Source organism: Scyliorhinus canicula, chromosome 20 (genome assembly GCF_902713615.1).
Source record: "Scyliorhinus canicula chromosome 20, sScyCan1.1, whole genome shotgun sequence".
NCBI lineage: Eukaryota > Metazoa > Chordata > Chondrichthyes > Carcharhiniformes > Scyliorhinidae > Scyliorhinus > Scyliorhinus canicula.
In genome coordinates this window covers 51,276,124-51,296,633 of record NC_052165.1, presented here as the reverse complement: position 1 = coordinate 51,296,633, position 20,510 = coordinate 51,276,124, and the positions used below count along the sequence as shown (strand labels likewise).

The 20,510-nt window shown below is 45.0% G+C and overlaps 1 protein-coding gene across 1 annotated transcript in view; it reads right to left on the bottom strand.

Annotated features, from left to right (window-relative positions):
* Positions 1–20,510, bottom strand: part of ttc38 (tetratricopeptide repeat domain 38) — an 80,125-nt gene that overhangs the window by 19,280 nt on the left and 40,335 nt on the right. Inside the window, exons 10-12 of the mRNA XM_038780296.1 lie at positions 16,778–16,859; positions 13,469–13,634; positions 1,267–1,426 (exon numbers count right to left, since the gene is read on the bottom strand). Coding sequence (XP_038636224.1) covers positions 1,267–1,426; positions 13,469–13,634; positions 16,778–16,859 — 408 coding nt within the window. The remainder of the gene's footprint in view (positions 1–1,266; positions 1,427–13,468; positions 13,635–16,777; positions 16,860–20,510) is intronic.

Genomic DNA, 20,510 nt, shown 5'->3' with positions numbered 1-20,510 from the left:
CAGGGTCACCCGCCTCTCCTTCACGGCATCCAGCAGAGTCTCCAGCTCATTGGTGAACCTCGGAACCACATGTCTTGCTGCCATCTTGTTGGCTGGGATGGTTTGTGTGGGGAGTGAAGTGTGTATACGCTGCTACAACTTGTCAGCCTCCCGTTTCTCATTAGAATCGGTCATGTTACATGTGGCACCGGTGCTAGCCCCTTAACGTCGCTGAATTGGCTCAGAATCGGCGGCAGTTTTTGTGTCATAGAAGTCCATGAATCCTGCTCCGACGTCAACACTTACTCTCAGGAACAGAGATCCGGCCGAGTGACTTTAGCTTTGACTATTTATGCTATTTTCCCTGATGTCGCCAATGCCCTGTTACATTATTACTCGCTATATTACTCCTATCCTGACTTGCTCTACCTTATTTTAACTATAAAATGTAAAGTGCATCTGACAAATTTTATATCATAGAATAATAAAATTTATGGTGCACTGGTCTTTGGAAAGATCACCCACTTAAGCCCACCCTATCCCTGTAACACAGGAACACCACCCAATGTTTTTTGGACATTAAGGGCAATTTAGCATGGCCAATCCACCTAACCTGCACATCTTTGGGTTGTGGCAGGAAAAGAGAGCACCCGGAGGAAACCCACGCAGACACGGGAGAACGTGCAGACTCCACACAGAGAGTGACCCAAGCTGGGAATCGAACCTGGGACCCTGGAGCTGTGAAGCAACTGTGCTACCGTGCTGCCCTAATTCTTTTAGTACATAATTTAGTACATAATCGTACATAATATTGACAAAGGAAATGCAGTGGATGCATGTAGATTTTCAATCATGGCTGAGCCAGGCTTGTTGATAAGATTAAGGCACGTGGTGCTGAAGGAGTGCATAGTGGTATGCATAGGGGGTTGGTTCAATCAGTTTGGTAGGGAATTCTCAACACACCATTTCACACAAAGAGTAAGACAAGTCTGTAATTCTCTCCCCTCCAAACAGCTCGGGTTATAGAACAACTGGAGCTCTCAGGACTGAGACTAATGCATTTTGTTATGTAAAAATATTAAGGAATTTGGAGCAAAGGCAGCAAAGTGATGTTGGGTACAAATCAGTTGTGAAACCATCAAAACACGGAGCAGGCTCGTGTGAATGATCCACTCCTGTGCCTATGTTGCTATCACTTGTACAATATATTTTCAGAGTCAATTTCTGTTGACATTTGATTCTGATTTCAGCTCATGTAGGTCATATTGAAAAGATGCTGCAGAATACCTGTGCATTACTGCCTCCAATGTTCTGAACCTGGTAACGGATTGGATTTAACAGATCCACAGTGCGACTATAATTTCCATTTGCAAACTCTGTTATTGCCTGACAGATGGGAAGTCCCAAATCTCGAGCAAGCTGGTGCTGATGGTTCTCACCAGGAGTTCTGAAAAATAAAATTAAAATCTAGAATCCAAGGTACATTACATTCTCTAAATGCCAATTTGCAATTTTTTCAGAAATGGATTTAAGCAGATTTCTTATTGACGAGCAGCGCTCAATGGAAAAACCACAATGACTTGACAAAAGATCTCACCAAAAGAAAGGAATTTGATTTCTATATTTTCTATGAACCAAATTGAGATCACGAGGACAAAATGCCTGTCACAGGATTTTCTTTGACTGTTTTTAACAAACAACCGCGGTAACACCCCAAGAACAATACCCCCCCAACTTCAAGAGCAACTTCAAACAAAAGGGGGAAAAAAAACCAAGAGAGCACCCAAACAACAAAAGGGGAAGAGATAGCACCCGCCACATCCCACAGACCCATGTTCACAGTTCTCCCTCCCCCCAGTCCAAACCCCCCCCCCCCCCCCTCCCGGGTTGCTGCTGCTGCCGGCCTATTTCCCTACCGTTCCGCCAGGAAGTCCAGGAAAGGCTGCCACCGCCTGAAAAACCCTTGTACCGATCCCCTCAGGGCAAATTTCACCCTCTCCAATTTAATGAACCCCGCCATATCATTGATCCAGGCCTCCACACTTGGGGGCCTCGCATCCTTCCATTGGAGCAAGATCCTCCGCCGGGCTACTAGGGACGCAAAGGCCAGAACACCGGCCTCTATCGCCTCCTGCACTCCCGGCTCCACTGCAACCCTAAAAATTGCGAGTTCCCAGCCTGGCTCGACCCTGGATCCCACCACCCTCGACGCCGTCCTTGCTACCCCCTTCCAAAACTCCCCCAGCGCTGGGCACGCCCAAAACATATGGGCGTGGTTCGCTGAGCTCCCCGAGCACCTAGCACACCTGTCCTCGCCCCCGAAAAACCTACTCATCCTCGACCCAGTCATGTGGGCCCTATGCAGCACCTTGAACTGTATGAGGCTAAGCCTCGCACAGGAAGAGGAGGAATTCACTCTCTCCCGGGCATCCGCCCACGTCCCCTCCTCAATCTCCTCACCCAGCTCCTCTTCCCATTTACCCTTCAGTTCCTCCACCGAGGCTTCATCTACCTCCTGCATTACCCGGCATATGTCCGAAATCCTCCCTCCTCCAACCCACACCCCCGAGAGCATGCAATCCCGCACCCCTCGTGGGGGCAGCAAGGGGAACCCCTCCACCTGCTGCCTGGCATGACACATACATTTCTAAACTTCACGATCGCTGCTGCATTGCTCCTTAATGGTACGTCAAATAGAAAGTAGTTCTTTATTTCTTAATTTGATCAAATGTTGCGAACTAAAGTTATTTGCCAATGTTATAAATAGACTACCACTCAAGTCCAGATACACTGTACTTACTCAATGAAATGAATATCACCTGTTGTCACAAGTAGGCTTCAACTGAAGTTACTGTGAAAAGCCCCTAGTCGCCACATTCCGGCGCCTGTTCGGCGAGGCTGGTACGGGAATTGAACCGTGCTGCTGGCTTGCCTGGGTCTGCTTTCAAAACCAGCGATTTAGCCCTGTGCTAAACCAGCCCCTAGTCCACCTGAGTAGCACAGTACAAATGTGTCGTTGGTTTTCTGTGGCCAAATCTGTTTGCCCGAATAGGGCATCTAACTGCAATGCAGCCTTTGTGTTCCACAGTAGCTCACTGCCGATTTTCTCCAGTAAAAGACTTTTCCAATCACCCTGAATTCTCTCATTATTTTTCCCCATTTCCCCTTCTCTCTTGAAGGCAGCCAGAAAGTTCCATTTGTGATTGGCATTCATCCCAACTGTTTGCCTGGATTGTTTTTTTGGCTGGAGACGTCTGTAAAACAGTTTAACACGGTCTTTATTTGATATCCAGATATTCAGATCCAAAATGTGTCACTGATACAGTTACTGGCCTAAAGGGATTATAACGCTGACTGCAACATGACTGTGATTGGTGAATTCAGCACAGACCTGTGACCTTCATATCAATATGGGTCAATAATATGAGTCAACATTATGCTTACCCAGTGAGCCATTAGGGGCCTCTTAAAAAAAATCAATATGTGTTTTATTTCATTATCCATCTTTAATTTAATAAACAACGGATGATCTGAGCCAGCACTCCAGGAATGTACTGCTGCTTTTTTAGCAGGTATGCAAATAGGAGGTATTGTAACACGACAAGGGTTACAAGGTTTTAAATTCCTAACTCAAAATAAAGGGAAAAATAGAAGGTAATTTTACTGATGTGTTTGATGCTGCAATGTATGTTATCTAATGAAGAGGTTCAACCACTTTTATGTCTGAACAGGAACCATTTATCTATGACTATATACAGACAATAGGCATCTTCAATCCTAACCATAGGCTATCTACATCCAGACATCTAACAGACAACTACTAATGTCATGTGGGACTGACTCCCCAGTCCAAATAATCTAATAATGCATCTCCCTCAAGCCTTTATCCAAATGTATTTACAGTAAGATGTATATACTGCTCCTTCTCTGCCCAAGTCTCTGATTTTAAAAGTTCAAATGGTCTGGAGGTTTCACAACTCTCCCTGATTACTTTCTCCAGAGGTTTGGAGAAGTGCTAGTCTCCACTCCTTTGGTCTGACTTGGTTCATCTGGAGCAGAAGTTGCAGTATTTGGAGTTTCATTCGTTTGAATTTCCATGTTTAGTTCATCTTTTACGCTACTTGTTGCCATACTTTTCCTTATTAGATGCCATGGGTTTATCCCTTTCAACAAAGAATACAGCATAGGAACAGGCCGTTCGGCCCTCCAAGCCTGCGCCAACCATGGTACCTGCCTAAATTAACACCGTCTGCACTTACGGAATCCATATCCTTCCATTCTCACCCCATTCACATATTTGTTTAGATGTCCGTTAAATGCCACTATCTTACCTGCACCCACCACTTCCCCAGGCAGCACGTTCCATATATTTACCACCCTCTGTGTAAAAAAACTTCCTTTGCACATCTATTCTAAACTTTTCCCCATGCATTTTAAACCTCTGTCCCCGAGTACTTGATTCTCCTACCTTAGGAAAGAGCATCTGACTATTTACTCTGTCCATGACGCTCATAATCTTGTGGACCTCTTTCAGGTCGCCTCACAACCTCCTTGTTCCAGTGAGAACAGACCGAGTTTATCTAACCTCTCCTCATAGCTAATGCTCTCCATACCAGGCAACATCCTAGTAACCGCTTCTGTACCTTCTCTAAAGCATCCACATCCTTCTGGTAGTGTGGCGACCAAAATTGTGCACAATATTCCAAATGAGGCCTAACAAAGATCTTGTACAGCTGCAATATGACTTGCCAATTTTTATATGCAATGCCCCGACCGATGAAGGCCAGCATGCCGTATGCCTTCTTTTTTTTTTAGTTAAAAATTCTTTACATCAAAGCTACTTTCAGCTTTTAAATAAAAGTTCACCTGGCCTAGAAATGGTTACACCAGAAAAGAATTGGTCCTTCCACATCAAGGAAGCAGAGGGAACACAGTACTTCTAAAATGATGTTGTCATTTCTATTTCTGCACCACATCCATTAATAAAATCTAAAATGGTTTCTGGACAATGTCTATGCTGGCTCCTGGTAGAACTTAAGCTACCTCTAACTCCCCTGCTTTTCCCCCAGAGACCAGCAATTTGTTTCTCTTCAGGCTTTAATCAGGTAGCACACAAAGATTTCTCTCATGCTGCCTTTCATTATTTTGCTAATCACATTAAATCCATGGCATCCTGGGCGGAATTCTCCCCACCCCCCACACCGGGTGGGAGAAACACCGGGGCGCCGAACGAGTCCGGCGTGTGGGCGGCCCGTGGGGGTGGGGTTCTTGCACCGGGGGGGGGGGGGGGGCTCAAAAGGGGTCTGGCCCACGATCGGTGCCCACCGATTGGTGGGCCGGCCTCTCTGAAGGAGGACCTCCTTTCCTCCGCCGACCCGCAAGATCCATCCGACATCTTCTTGCGGGGAGGATGGCAACCGCGCATGCGCGGGTTGGCGCCGGCCAACCTGCGCATGCACGGGTGACGTCATTTACGTGGCGCCAAGGCCCGGCGTGCATAAATGACGTGGCGCCGCTCCTAGCCCCCCGGGGGTGGGAGAATAGGGGGCCGGGAGCGGCCTCCGACGCCAGAGTGAAACACTCCGGTTTTCACTCCGGCGTCGGGACTTAGTCTCCAGATGGGAGAATTGCGCCCCCTGTCTTCTACCAATCTGACGTTTCTCATGTATGGTTATGCAAACCGATTTTGCCCATGTATTCCCCACTCGCGTAGCTAGAGTCCCATGTAAAGTAGTTCAATGCTTTTACAAATTCTGTTCCATAGAAATGATTGAAAAACAAGTCTAACCTGGCTGTATGCCTTCATAACCACGTTATCCACATGCGTTGCCACTTTAAGTGATCGGTGGACATGCATGCCCAGATCTCTCTGCCTGTCAGTACTCGCAAGGGTTGTCCCATTTATTGTATAATTCCTACATGAATTAGAACATAGAACATAGAACGTAGAACATTACAGCTCAGTACAGGCCCTTCGGCCCTCGATGTTGCGCCAACCTGTGAAACCCCTCTAAAGCCCATCTACACTATTCCCTTATTGTCCATATGTCTATCCAATGACCATTTGAATGCCCTTAGTGTTGGCGAGTCCACTACTGTTGCAGGCAGGGCATTCCACGCCCTTACAACTCTCTGAGTAAAGAACCTACCTCTGACATCTGTCCTATATCTATCTCCCCTCAATTTAAAGCTATGTCCCCTCATGCTGGACATCACCATCCGAGGAAAAAGGCTCTCAATGTCCACCCTATCTAATCCTCTGATCATCTTGTATGCCTCAATTAAGTCACCTCTTAACCTTCTTCTCTCTAACGAAAACAGCCGCAAGTCCTTCAGCCTTTCCTCATAAGATCTTCCCTCCATACCAGGCAACATCCTTGTAAATCTCCTCTGTACCCTTTCCAATGCTTCCACATCCTTCCTATAATGCGGCGACCAGAACTGCACACAATACTCCAAATGCGGCCGCACCAGAGTTTTGTACAACTGCAACATGACCTCATGGCTCCGAAACTCAATTCCTCGACCAATAAAAGCTAACACACTGTACGCCTTCTTAACAACCCTCTCAACCTGGGTGGAAACTTTCAGGGATCTATGGACATGGACACCGAGATCTCTCTGCTCGTCCACACTACCAAGAATCTTACCATTAGCCCAGTACTCTGTCTTCCTGTTATTCCTTCCAAAATGAATCACCTCACACTTTTCTGCATTAAACTCCATTTGCCACCTGTCAGCCCAGCTCTGCAGCTTATCTATGTCCCTCTGTAACTTGTAACATCCTTCTGCACTGTCCAGAACTCCACCTTTCAAAGTGCATTACCTCACACTTGTCCGGATTAAACTCCAGCTGCCATTTCTCCGCCCAAGACTCCAACCAGTTTATATCCTGCTGTATCCTCTGACAACCGTCTTCATTATCCGCAACAGCACCCGTTTTTGTGTCACCTGCGAACTTACTAATCAGACCAGCTGCATTTTCTTCCAAATCATTTATATACACAACGAACAACAAAGGCCCCAGAACTGAAATCTGTGCAACATCGTTAGTCACGGCCTTCCATTCAGAAAAGCACTCTTCTACTGCTACCTCTGTCTTCTGTGCCCAAGCCAGTTCTGTATCCAACTTGCCAGCTCTCCTCTGATTCCATGTGACTTCACCTTTTGTACCAGTCTTTCATGAGGTACCTTGTCAAAGACATTATTGAGGTCCATGTATACAACATCTACTGCCTTTCCCTCATCTACCATCTTTGTCACTTCCTCGAAAAACTCAGTCAAATTAGTGAGGCATGACCTCCCCTTCACAAAACCATGCTGTCCATCACTAATAAGTCCATTTGTTTTCAAATGTGAGTAAATCCTATTTCTAAGAATCTTTTCCAATAATTTCCCTTCCACTGACGTAAGGCTCCCCGGCCTATAATTTCCTGGATTATCCCTGTTGCTTTTCTTAAACAATGGAACAACATTGGCTACTCTGCAGTCCTCTGGAACTTCACTTCAGCCAATGAGGAAACAAAGATTACTGTCAAGGCCCCAGCAATTTCCTCCCTTGCCGCCCGCAGTATTCTGGGGTAGATCCCATCAGGCCCTGGGGACTTATCTACTTTAATGCTTTTTAAGATGCCCAACACCTCTTTATTAATATCAACATGACTCATAATATCTACACACTCTACCATATACTCCTCATCCACAAAGTCCTCTTTGGTGCACACTGAGGCAAAGTATTCATTTAGTATCTCTCCCATTTCCTCTGGTTCTATACATAGATTCCCTCCAATATCCTTGAATGAACCAACCCTTTCTCTGGCTACCCTTATGCTCTTTACATACGTATAAAGCACCTTAGGATTTTCCTTAATCCTGTTTGCCAATGACATTTCATGATCCCTTTTAGCCTTCCTAACTCCTACCTTCAGTTCCTTCCTACTTGCTTTATATTCCTCAGGGCCTCATCTGTCCTAAGCCTTTTAGACCTTACGAATGCTTCCTTTTTCTTTTTGACAAGATTCATAATATCCCTCGTTATCCAGGGTTCCCCATACTTGCCACCCTTATCTTTTGTCCTCACAGGTAGATGCCAGCCCTGAATTCTAATCAACTGACATTTGAAGGCCTCCCACATGTCGGATGTTGATTTTCCCTCAAACAGCCTCGCCCAGTCAACACTCTCCATATCCTACCTAATGTTGTTGTAATTATCCTTCCCCCAGTCTAAGACCTTCACCTGAGGGCAACTCTTGTCCTTTACCATAAGCAGCTTAAAATTTACAGAATTATGACCACTGTTCTCTTACTGAAACTTTGATCACCTGGCCAGGCTCATTTTCCAGCACCAAGTTTAATATAGCCCCTTTCAGAGTTGGGCTATTTGCATATTGTTTCAAGAAACCCTCCTGGACACTCCTTCCAAATTCTGCTCCATCCATGCCTCCAGCAATAAGTGTGTCCCAGTCAATATAGGTAAAGTTAAAATCACCCACAATAACCTATTGTTTATGCATCTTTGCAAGATCTATCTGCATATCTGCTCCTCTATCTCCTGCTAGCTGTTAGGAAGTCTGTAGTAAACCCCCAACATTGTGGCAGCAACCTTCCTATTCCCGAGCTCTACCTAGATTGCCTTGTTGCCTGAACCCTCCAAGGTGTCCTCCCTCAGTGCAGCTATGATATTCTCCTGAACCAATAATGCAACTCCCCCACCCCTTTCGCACCCCCCTCTATGAACAAAGAACAAATAAAAGTACGGCACAGGAACAGTCCCTTCGGCCCTCCAAGCCCGTGCCGACCATGCTGCCCGTCTAAACTAAAATCTTCTACAGTTCCTGGGTCCGTAAGCCTCTATTCCCATCCTATTCATGTATTTGTCAAGATGCCCCTTAAATGTCACTATCATCCCTGCTTCCACCACCTCCTCCGGCAGCAAGTTCCAGGCACCCACTACCCTCTGTATAAAAACCTTGCCTCGTACATCTCCTCTAAACCTTGCCCCTCGCACTTTAAACCTATGCCCCCTAGTAATTGACCCCTCTACCCTGGGGAAAAGCCTCTGACTATCCACTCTGTCTATGCCCCTCATAATTTTGTAGACCTCTATCAGGTCGGCCCTCAACCTCTGTCGTTCCAGTGAGAACAAACAGAGTATATTCAACCGCTCCTCATAGCTAATGCCCTCCATACCAGGTAACATCCTGGTAAATCTATTCTGCACCCTCTCTAAAGCCTCCACATCCTTCTGGTAGTGTGGTGACCAGAATTGAACACTATACTCCAAGTGTGGCCGAGCTAAGGTTCTATAGAGCTGCAACATGACTTACCAATTCTTATACTCAATGCCACAGCCAATGAAGGCAGGCATGCCGTATGCCGTCTTGACTACCTTCTCCACCTGCGTTGCCCCTTTCAGTGACCTGTGGACCTGTACACCTAGATCTCTCTGACTTTCAATACTCTTGAGGGTTCTACCATTCACTGTATATTCCCTACCTGCATTAGACCTTCCAAAATACATTACCTCATATTTGTCCGGATTAAACTCCATCTGCCGTCTCCCCACCGAAGTATCCAAACAATCTAAATCCTGCTGTATTCTCTGACAGTCGTCATCGCTATCCGCAATTCTACCTACCTTTGTGTTGTCTGCAAACTTACTAATCAGACCAGTTACATTTTCCTCCAAATCATTTATATATACTACGAACAGCAACGGTCCCAGCACTGATCCCTGCGGAACATCACTAGTCACAGCCCTCCAATTAGAAAAGTACCCTTCCATTGCTACTCTCAGCCTTCTATGACCTAGCCAGTTCAGTATCCACCTTGCCAGCCCACTCCTAATCCCATGTGACTTCACGTTTTGTACCAGTCTACCATCAGGGACCTTGTCAAAGGCCTTACTGAAGTCCATATAGACAACATCCACTGCCCTACCTGCATCAATCATCTTTGTGACCTCTTCGAAAAACTCTATCAAATTAGTGAGACATGACCGCCCCTTCACGAAACCATGCTGCCTCTCACTAATATGTCCATTTGCTTCCAAATGGGAGTAGATCCTGTCTTGAAGAATTCTCTCCAGTAATTTCCCTACCACTGACATAAGGCTCACCTGCCTGTAGTTCCCTGGATTATCCTTGTTAGCCTTCTTAAACAAAGGAACAACATTGGCTATTCTCCAGTCCTCCGGGACATCACCTGAAGACAGTGAGGATCCAAAGATTTCTGTCAAAGCCTCAGCAATTTCCTCTCTAGCCTCCTTCAGTATTTTGGGGTAGCTCCCATCCGGCCCTGGGGACTTATCTACCTTAATATAGATGCCTGAAGCATCTAAATCTTGGAATGTTTAGTTGCCAATCCTGTCCCTCCTTCAACCAAATTTCTGTAATAGCAATAACATCATAATTCCAAGTACTAATCCAAGTTCATCTGTCTGCCCTGAAATACTCCTCGGATTGAAACTTATGCACTTCAACCCACCAGCCCCGTTGTGCTGACTGACCACTCCTTGTCTGCTCTTCCTCTTAACCTTACTGGCCTTAATGTGTCGCTCTCCCTCAGTTATTTCTCCCGCTGACCTACTGTGCTGTTTCCCAACCCCCTGCCATACGAGGCAGTTCAATTTGTTTCTCTGCCGTCCACTTTTCTCCTTACTAGCTTTTGTTTCTGTCCCCTCTTTCCTACTCTCTGACTTACTACATTGGTTCCCTTACAGAGGGTAGGAGCTCTCTCTTCATGGAATTAATGCTGAGTCTCTTGGTCATGCTTCACCTTAAGAGCAGTGTTTTTCAAACTTTTTTTTACTGGGACCCACTTTTGCCAACTGACTGACCTTCTGGACCCATGTTGGCCAACCTTTGCGACACACGCTACGTTCGCTTACCTTTAATGCAAGAGTGGGACCTGTTTGGTCCTCACAATCTCACTCCAATCAGGTTCACTGGAGGAGAGGGCAATGCGCATATCAGATGCAGACAACTTCAGCCAGTTTCGTTGTGCCATCTTCATCTTTGTGAGAGTTGAAAATCCAACCTCTCAAATGTAGGTGATTGTGTAGGGCAGTAGCAGCAAAGTGCTTGTTTTACTCAGCACTGGGTACTCCTGGGAGATGCTACTCCAGAATGCTGACAGCCTCATGGGCTTTTTGTGTTTTTAATGTGCTGTCACAGGTCAGGTACAGAAGCTTAGTCTTTTAATTTGGAGTCAGCTGTAAATTAATAATTGACTCTGGTGTCTCAACCTCAAAAGGAATTTTTCACCCGCCATTTCTCTTTCAAAATCTTGAACTTCTCTCATTTGCCAGTACTTCCCTGCATATAACACACATGGGCTTTGCATCCTTATTTGCATTGGTATAACTGAAAAAACCATACCTCGAGAAACCATCCTTGCGCTGCTTTATTCCTGGTTAAGTTTCTTCTTTGTAGCCTGTTAATTAGAGGCCCTGGAGCTCTGTACAGAGCTAACACTAGCACTGGTCTGACCTGCCCTGGACTCTCCTGAAGCAACTCTCTCCAGATTCAGATGTGAGATCCTGGCCAGTAGGTACTCTGCCTCTTTGTGTCTCTGGCCGTCTCTTTCTTCTAACAAAGTGATTCATTTTCACAATCCTTGGCTTCCTCCCAGCTAGAAGATGGAAAAAGCTCTGCTCCATGATTTGGCGCCAATTGCACAAACATACAGGGCACTTGATATCAAGTGCATACCTGCTTACTGTTGCTGCTCATGGCCAGTAGACTGCACACAACCTCATTTTGTTCCATTTTAAAGGTGGTAGCAGTCACCATTCTCAATAAAAATAGCACTAGCAGCCACTGGCTGCTTCTCCCGTGATCGAGACCACCACGGGAATGTTGCGAGCAATCATTACCCACCCACGGGTCCGACCCACACTTTGAAAAGCTCTACTTTAGAGCAATGACTGCTCGTAGCCCCAGTTCCTGACATTTTGTGGGTTATGTGATTGTGATCAGTTAAGGCATCTTTTCTTGAAGTTCAAATTTCACTTTCATTATTTCTGTCTCTTCTGTGTGAAGTAGCTCTTTGGCCTTCTGTACGCGTGGCTGGTCTGGTACTTTTCCTGTGAATTCCTTAGAACTGACTTCTAATCTCAGAGTTATTGTTTTCCAAATCCTTGTGTACCATTCCTGATTCTACTGTTAGTAGTGTTTCTTCTTTCACCGGACATCTATTTTTCACTGATGGTTCTGGTAGATAAATTGGGTGTAAATGCAGTATTGAATGATAAAGGATTTTGGAACCCTCAGATACTCATTAATCGGGTTGGTCCAACTGAAGAAGGTTATTTGCATTTTTTGGAAAGAGACTGGCTATCTGCCTCCACAAGAGGGTGAAAAATTCTGAACTGAATTCCTAATTAAGGTCATCAGCACTGTTGGACATTTTCGGTGTCCACAGTATTTTCGTAGAAATCCTTCGCAGTTTTGATGAAGTTGAAAGCATCACAGGCTCAGGAGCAAGAAGTGTTGATTGTGAATGATAATGTCTCGAGTATTTACTTGTCCCCATATTGGAGCAGTTTTCAAATCATGCCTATGACCTGTAGTTGGATTCCTCCTGGACCATATAACAATCTGTTTGTCGTTCACAGCTGGGCCTTTTTTTGGCCATGGTTCCATATCTTTTTAAAAATAAATTTGGAGTACCCAATTTTTTTTTCCAATTAAGGGGCAATTTAGCATGGCCAATCCATCTACCCTGCACACCTTTAGGTTGTGGGGGGTGAGACCCAGGCAGACATGGGGAGAATGTGCAAACTCCACACGGACAGTGGCCTGGGGCTGGGATTTGAACCTGGGTCCTCAGCACTGTGAATGCTAACCACTGTATCATCGTGCTGCCCTCATGGTTCCATATCAGACAGGACAGTGAAACTGGCTCCTGTGTCTAATTTAAAATTTCTGACGCAAATGTTAGCATTCTACAACATTACTACTACACCACCATTTTCTCCGATAATCCTTTCAGCCCTCAACATGCTAATACGATAGTTGAATGCATGTGAAATTAAAAGTCACAGCTAATACTGATGGAGTGATATCAGATATAGCACATTGTAATTCTGTATAATAGTCAAAGTTCCATTTGCAATATTTTTTTAGTTTATTGGTGATTGGGACAAAATTTATACTTGTTAAAATGAGGATGTCAGCACTGATGAGAGGAATTTGTAAATGTTCCAATGTTTGTATCACTGGGAGCTGAATATAAATTGCTAAAATGCTTTACTTCTCAGGGCAGCTGTGTTAGGAGCTATCCCTAGCCTTGAGCTGGAACAATGACATCTATGCACAATACCCACCTACATACGGTTTGGTTAACCATTAATGAAACTCTCAGATATATCAACAAGTTAGGCATCATATTTCCACACTCAGAATCTGGCAATCTGGGTATAACTCTCTTGAGTGGGACAGACCTTTAGATGGCTCAAAGTATCCAATTTATGTACATGCTTACTTACTGAGAGACTTCTTGCAGCGATATGATAAGCTGATTTGCAGTGTCAGCCTCTTTAGCTCCAAGTAGTGACATCAGTATGTGGACGTCATTGTAGATAAGAATATGGTCCTTGGCATGGCTCCTGGTGACTTTGGCAAGTTTCTTCCACCGATTGTTAAGGTTAATACCTGTGGGAGACTGTACAGTCAATAGAAAACTGGATCTGGCTTGCTTTTTTCAGTCTTCCATTTCCATTCAATGATGTGATCCAAAATATTATGAGTTAAATTCTCCGCTGCCGGCATTCTCTGTTCCGCCGGCAGCGCACCACCGCCTGCGCGTTTCACGGTGGCGTGGGGTGGCTACAATGGAAATCCCATTGGCCAGCGGCAAATGGAGAATTCCGCTGCCAATGATGGCTCGCCGCCAAGAAACACTCGGTTGGAGAGGGAGAGAATTCACCCCCATAACACGTGAATAACAGAAGTAACAAATTTTAAAAACATTTAAAATACTCTCCACTTCTGGGTGTGAGTGCTGGGTTTTATATTAGCCGGTCTATAAAATCTGCAACACATATCCCAACTTAAACTATTTGTTGTGCCATCTTTCACACTTCTTTTAACAAAATCCTGATCTTTCAGTCCCCATCAAGTCCCATGATCCATCCTGACTCTCTACATTGATAAGCTCCTTATCATTGGTAACTCTGACCCAACTCATTTGAAGATTTTGATCACCAACATGACGGTTTTAGATTATTCCCCAAATTTCCTTCCCTCTAAATATCCCTCTGCTCATTTTTCTGCCTTTTGTTTTGCCATTCGACAAAACTCTCTCTCTAAATTCCTTCACCGCCATAATCCCCAACTTCCAATTCGCTCACCTTTGGCTCATCACCTACTCTGGCATCGACACCCACAGCAAGTTGTTCCATGATTGTTTCACCTCTGGTTCCGTTATCCACACAGCTTTTATCAGAGACCCAATACAATAGCCATTCCATGGAAGAAAACTGTGCAGGGGATAAATGACTGTCCTGAATGTTAGGTCACCAGATTTGGCTCAAAATAACAGAAGGAACAGCAATCCCTCTCGACAGCTAATTCCTCTCGTTAATGCAGGGTCATGCTGGAAAGCAAGAACCATTGCAATTGTGTTCTCCAACACAACCTTCACAAACCTAATTTTCTTGCAGCTTCCACTCTAACGTTTAATATTAAAAGAGCTTGTAGAACTGTAAAAGTTCACAGCACAAAAAGAGATTGTTCAGCTCTTTGTGTTTGTCACAGGAAGAGCAATCCTAAACTAAACTATCCCACTGCCCCAGTTTTTGACCCACATTTTCTCTGTTTTATATGTTTATCCCCTTTTTCTTTATGATCTGTGCCTCAGCTACATTCGGAACAGAACATTAGATTCCAATTACCTTCTCCATAATAAAGCTTCATCTAATCTGTCTCTTCACTCTCTGTGATGAGACCTTAAGCCCAACTGCCCAAAGGAAATAATTTCCCCTTTTTTTTTTAAACAAACACTTTATGGATGTATAACAAAAAAAGCTACAAATATAAACGTAAACATAATTCAGTATGTAACACCCCCCCCCCCCCCCCCGAACCAACAACCATACCCCGCCAACATAGCTTAACAGACAATTCCCAACTCCCTCCATCTCCTCTCGCTGATTCTGCCTAAATTGAACTAAACTAAACTAAACTCCCTTCCCCTGCCCCCCCCCCCCCCCGCCCCACCCCACCTTATTCCCTTACCGTCCCCCCTTATTGATTCTGCTAACCGTTTAGTTTCCCCCGAAGAAGTCAATATGCCACCTCCGGACGAACCCTAACACTGATCCTCTCAGGGCGAACTTAATTTTCTCAAGCCTGAGAAACCCCGCCACGCCACTAACCCATATCCCTGATTTCGGGGGCTCTGTGTCCCTCCACACTAACAAGATCCGTCTCCGGGCTACAAGGAGGCAAAGGCCAAAATGTCAGCCTCTCTCGTCCCCTGGACTCCCGGGTCTTCCAACGCTCCAAAAATCGACACCTCTGGATTCGGTGCCACCCACGTTTTTAGCACCGTGGACATGACATCGGCAAATCCTTGCCAGAATCCCCTAAGCTTTGGACATGCCCAAAACATGTGGACATGATTTGCTGGCCCTCCTGCACACTGCACACATCTGCCCTCTACCCCACAAAACCTGCTCATCCGGGCCACCGTCATGTGTGCCCGGTGAACCACCTTGAATTGTATCAGGCTGATACATGATGAGGACGTGTTGACTCTACTCTGAGCATGCCACAGACCTGCCTCTAGCTCCTTACCTAGCTCATCTTCCCACTTAAGCTTTACCTCCCCTATCTGGGTTCCCTCCCACTCCATGAGCTCTTTATAACTTTCCGAATGATTTCCCCGATTAATCCTATTAAATTCCATTTTAGTTTTAAAATCCCTGCATTTAATCTTCTCTAGCTTTTTTTTCTGATTCGGGGAAATACTGCCAATATTCAAGTCTCTAATGCATTACTTTGGTTTCTCATCACTCGTATTACCCAGATGTATCAATGCTATGGTTTACATGTCCATTCTATAGAGGGATCCAAAACTGTGCACAGTCCAGTAACTTGTGATCTAAATGAGACCAACAAAAGTTGCAATACATAGAGCTTAGTAGGTAACAGAGCTAACAAAACAGAATGAAAAGAATCTGTGAATCTGATTAAGAATGGTAATTTATATTCTGTTCTCATTACAAGATAGTCTCTACCCTTTACTTGGCTTCCTCCGTACCTCCAACAATGTAATTTATTAAGAACACATGTCTCTTTGTGCATTATGTGTGGGAACCATATCCAAAATTATTTATAATAATAACAATATTATTAACACTGTAATGAAGCTACTGTGAAAAGCCCCTAGTTGCCACACTCTGGTGCCTGTTCAGGTACACATAGAGAGAATTCAGAATGTCCAAATTACCTAACTCAACAAATACTTCCATTCGCACAGCAGTTTCAATGCAGCTAAACATCCCAAAGCTGGTCACAGAGGTGTAATTTTTTTAAAAACAGCCAAGTCTGAGGAGTTAATACCAGAAGGGCTGACCAAACACTTTGTCAGAGGTGGGCTTTAAGCATCCTAGATAACTTAGAGCACAGCTGCCAATGATAGGGACAAAGGTAGAATCGGTGGGGGGGGGGGGGGGGGGGGGGGAGAGAAATGCACTAAAATCAGAGGATTACACAGTATACATGAGGTTTTAGATACAATAATGTAAATACTGAATTTAATTTGAAGCATTGGCCAAGGCAAAATAATGCACCTTCCATCTGCAGTCGATACAACATAGAACATGCGTCCACTATATCAAGCATTGCTCCTGACTTGAAACAACTTCTGGAAATCTGCATATGGTACAGAGAAAATAACACTAAGAAACTAGAGCAAAACACATATACTGTAGTGAGAGAAATAATAAACTAAAATACTTCTATTTACATTATACCATTCATATTAAAACACCTCTTAAATGTTTCACACAATTAATTATCCCTTGAAATACAATTGTGTTACAATCTTAGTTGATGCGATAACTGAACGGGAAGATCTCAGAATGAAACCCTAGCTCAAAACACCTTAACCTTTGCTTTTTTTAAATCAAACATGGAGGAACAGAGTCACAGGATCGCTAATGAGTTTTAACAAGAATAAACATTTATTAAACATTTATTGCGTACAGTTCTGAATTGCGTACAGTTCTGGTCACCTCATTATAGGAAGGACGTGGAAGCTTTGGAACGGGTGCAGAGGAGATTTACCAGGATGTTGCCTGGTACGGAGGGAAAATCTTATGAGGAAAGGCTGATGGACTTGAGGTTGTTTTCGTTAGAGAGAAGAAGGTTAAGAGGTGACCTAATAGAGGCATACAAAATGATCAGAGGGTTAGATAGGGTGAACAGCGAGAGCCTTCTCCCGCGGATGGAGGTGGCTATCACGAGGGGACATAGCCTTAAATTGAGGGGTAATAGATATAGGACAGAGGTCAGAGGTGGGTTTTTTACGCAAAGAGTGGTGAGGCCGTGGAATGCCCTACCTGCAACAGTAGTGAACTCGCCAACATTGAGGGCATTTAAAAGTTTATTGGATAAGCATATGGATGATAAGGGCATAGTGTAGGTTAGATGGCCTTTAGTTTTTTTCCATGTCGGTGCAACATTGAGGGCCGAAGGGCCTGTACTGCACTGTATCGTTCTATGTTCTATGTTCTAAACAAGGAAAAATTGAATTATATTACAATACTCCTCTACCCCCCCCCTCCCCTTAGTTTCACAATTACACAGAGATTTTAAGGTCAACATGGATGGCAAAGCATATCTTAAGCTACAATTGTCTCAATAACATGACTTCCCTTTAAGAACACAAGATAACCATGGGCGAATACACTCTCCATTCTGAATCACGTGAATGTCTGTGGAATTCTCCTCGGAATCCCCAGATGATTGTCACATGAGAGTTTCTAAACTCCACTCCCAAAAAAACACACTTCAAAACCTTCGTACACAATACCCCCGAACCCTTCCACGCCGAGGTCCCACCGGCTGAAAACAGGTCTGAACGCCGCTGGCGGGACTCGGCTTTTTTGCAACGGCCACTCGGCCCATCCCAGGCTGAGAATCGGCGGGGGGGGGGGGGGGGGAGGAGGTGGGGTTAGAGCGGCCCCCGACCCACGGTAGGCTATTGCAGAAAATACGGAGGCATGGGATTCAGGGTGATTTAGCAGTTTGGATCAGAAATTGGCTAGCTGATAGAAGACAAAGAGTGGTGGTTGATGGGAAATGTTCAGACTGGAGTCCAATTACTAGTGGTGTACCACAAGGATCTGTTTTGGGGCCACTGCTGTTTGTCATTTTTATAAATGACCTGGAGGAGGGCGTAGAAGGATGGGTGAGTAAATTTGCAGATGACATTAAAGTTGGTGGAGTTGCGAAGGATGTTACAAGTTACAGAGGTACATAGATAAGCTGCAGAGCTGGGCTGACAGGTGGCAAATGGAGTTTAATGCAGAAAAGTGTGAGGTGATTCATTTTGGAAGGAATAACAGGAAGACAGAGTACTGGGCTAATGGTAAGATTCCTGGTAGTGTGGATGAGCAGGGAGATCTCGGTGTACATGTACATAGATCCCTGAAAGCTGCCACCCAGGTTGAGAGGGTTGTTAAGAAGGCGTACTGTGTGTTAGCTTTTATTGGTAGAGGAATTGAGTTTCGGAGCCATGAGGTCATGTTGCAGTCGTACAAAACTCTAGTGCGGCCGCATTTGGAGTATTGCGTGCAGTTCTGGTCGCCGCATTATAGGAAGGATGTGGAAGCATTGGAAAGGGTGCAGAGGAGATTTACCAGGATGTTGCCTGGTATGGAGGGAAGATCTTATGAGGAAAGGCTGAGGGACTTAAGGCTGTTTTCGTTAGAGAGAAGGTTAAGAGGTGACTTAATTGTGGCATACAAGATGATCAGAGGATTAGATAGGGTGGACAGTGAGAGCCTTTTTCCTCGGCTGGTGATGTCTAGCACAAGGGGACATAGCTTTAAATTGAGGGGAGATAGATATAGGACAGAGTCAGAGGTAGGTTCTTTACTCAGAGAGTTGTAAGGGCGTGGAATGCCCTGCCTGCAACAGTAGTGGACTCGCCAACACTAAGGGCATTCAAATGGTCATTGGATAGACATATGGACGGTAAGGGAATAGTGTAGAGGGACTTTAGAGGGGTTTCACAGGTCGGCGCAACATCGAGGGCTGAAGGGCCTGTACTGCGCTGTAATGTTCTATGTTCTATCTAGCTAAAACTAAAACTTAAAAGCTTTTCTATCTTAGAAGTCCTCCAGTTGCTAAGCAGTGACTGCTACGACTATTTATTCTTCAATTCTCTAAACACAATAAAATCACAGTAGGAATTGAAACCAACCCCCACACATACAAACACATTTGTCTAGCATGAATCTAGGTTTTCCCCTTCCAGGCAAATTAAGTTAAACCCACTTAAAACTATAACTGAGGCACAATTTTTTGGGCCAATTCATCGCTTGTGCAAATTCCATTTTAGCCTCTGAATCTAATGAGAGGACCGTAACCGGATTTGCGCTAGCCAGTGAGATCTCGGTTTGAGAACTTCCCCGCTCTCTGCCAGTGACATAATCAGGTTCATGCCCAGAAAGGACTTGAAACTGATTTCCATGAAATTTAAATAGATTTTAATTTAATTGAACACATTACTCCATACCTTCCAGCCCCATGTGATGTTCACCTCTCGCAGTATGGTGTCACGCCGACACGAATTATTACTGGTTTTCAAAATTAAAAATCATTCGTGATGACCACGCCGGGGGTGCAGAGGTGCCAGCAGGCCCTGAGGCTTAGGCTAAGGCTGAGTCGTACGCCCTGGCACCCAGGGGCAGTACTAGGGGGCACTGTGAGGAGGAAAACCCTTCTCCATTGGAGATGGGGGGGCTTCCCTTTATGTGTGGTTTGGGGGGGGGGTGGGTGGGGGGTGACCATGTGCTCCTGAGAACACGCATGGGGTAGAGGGGGAAAGTGTGCCCTCTGATGCCCGTGTCCTTTAAAGATGGCCCCCAATGGTTTCCTCCCACAGTCCAACGGTGTGCAGACTTTTTTCCTCTAGGTGCTTTTTGGATGGGCATTGTGCCTAGATCCAGGAAAGAAATACGAACTTAGCAGTGAACCTGAGAGAATGTAAGCCAGGAGCCTTCTATTGATACTAAATCCCACATGTAACTCAGCTGATTCTGGGAACAGGAATTAGGGGAATTATGCGAGGTTTACAGGAATACCGACCTGCCTGTCAGCAAGCAACATCCCACTTTTGAGATCCATGCAGATCCTGGCTGAGCACCCAACTCTGCACTTCATTATCACCCAAACTCTAAGTTTGCTCCTAATTCCATTGGGTAAGCTCCAGGAAATCCTGGGACAATGCACTGGAGGGTGGAAATCCAACACAATTGGACTGGTAATGGAACAGTTAAAAAAAAAAGGCAATTG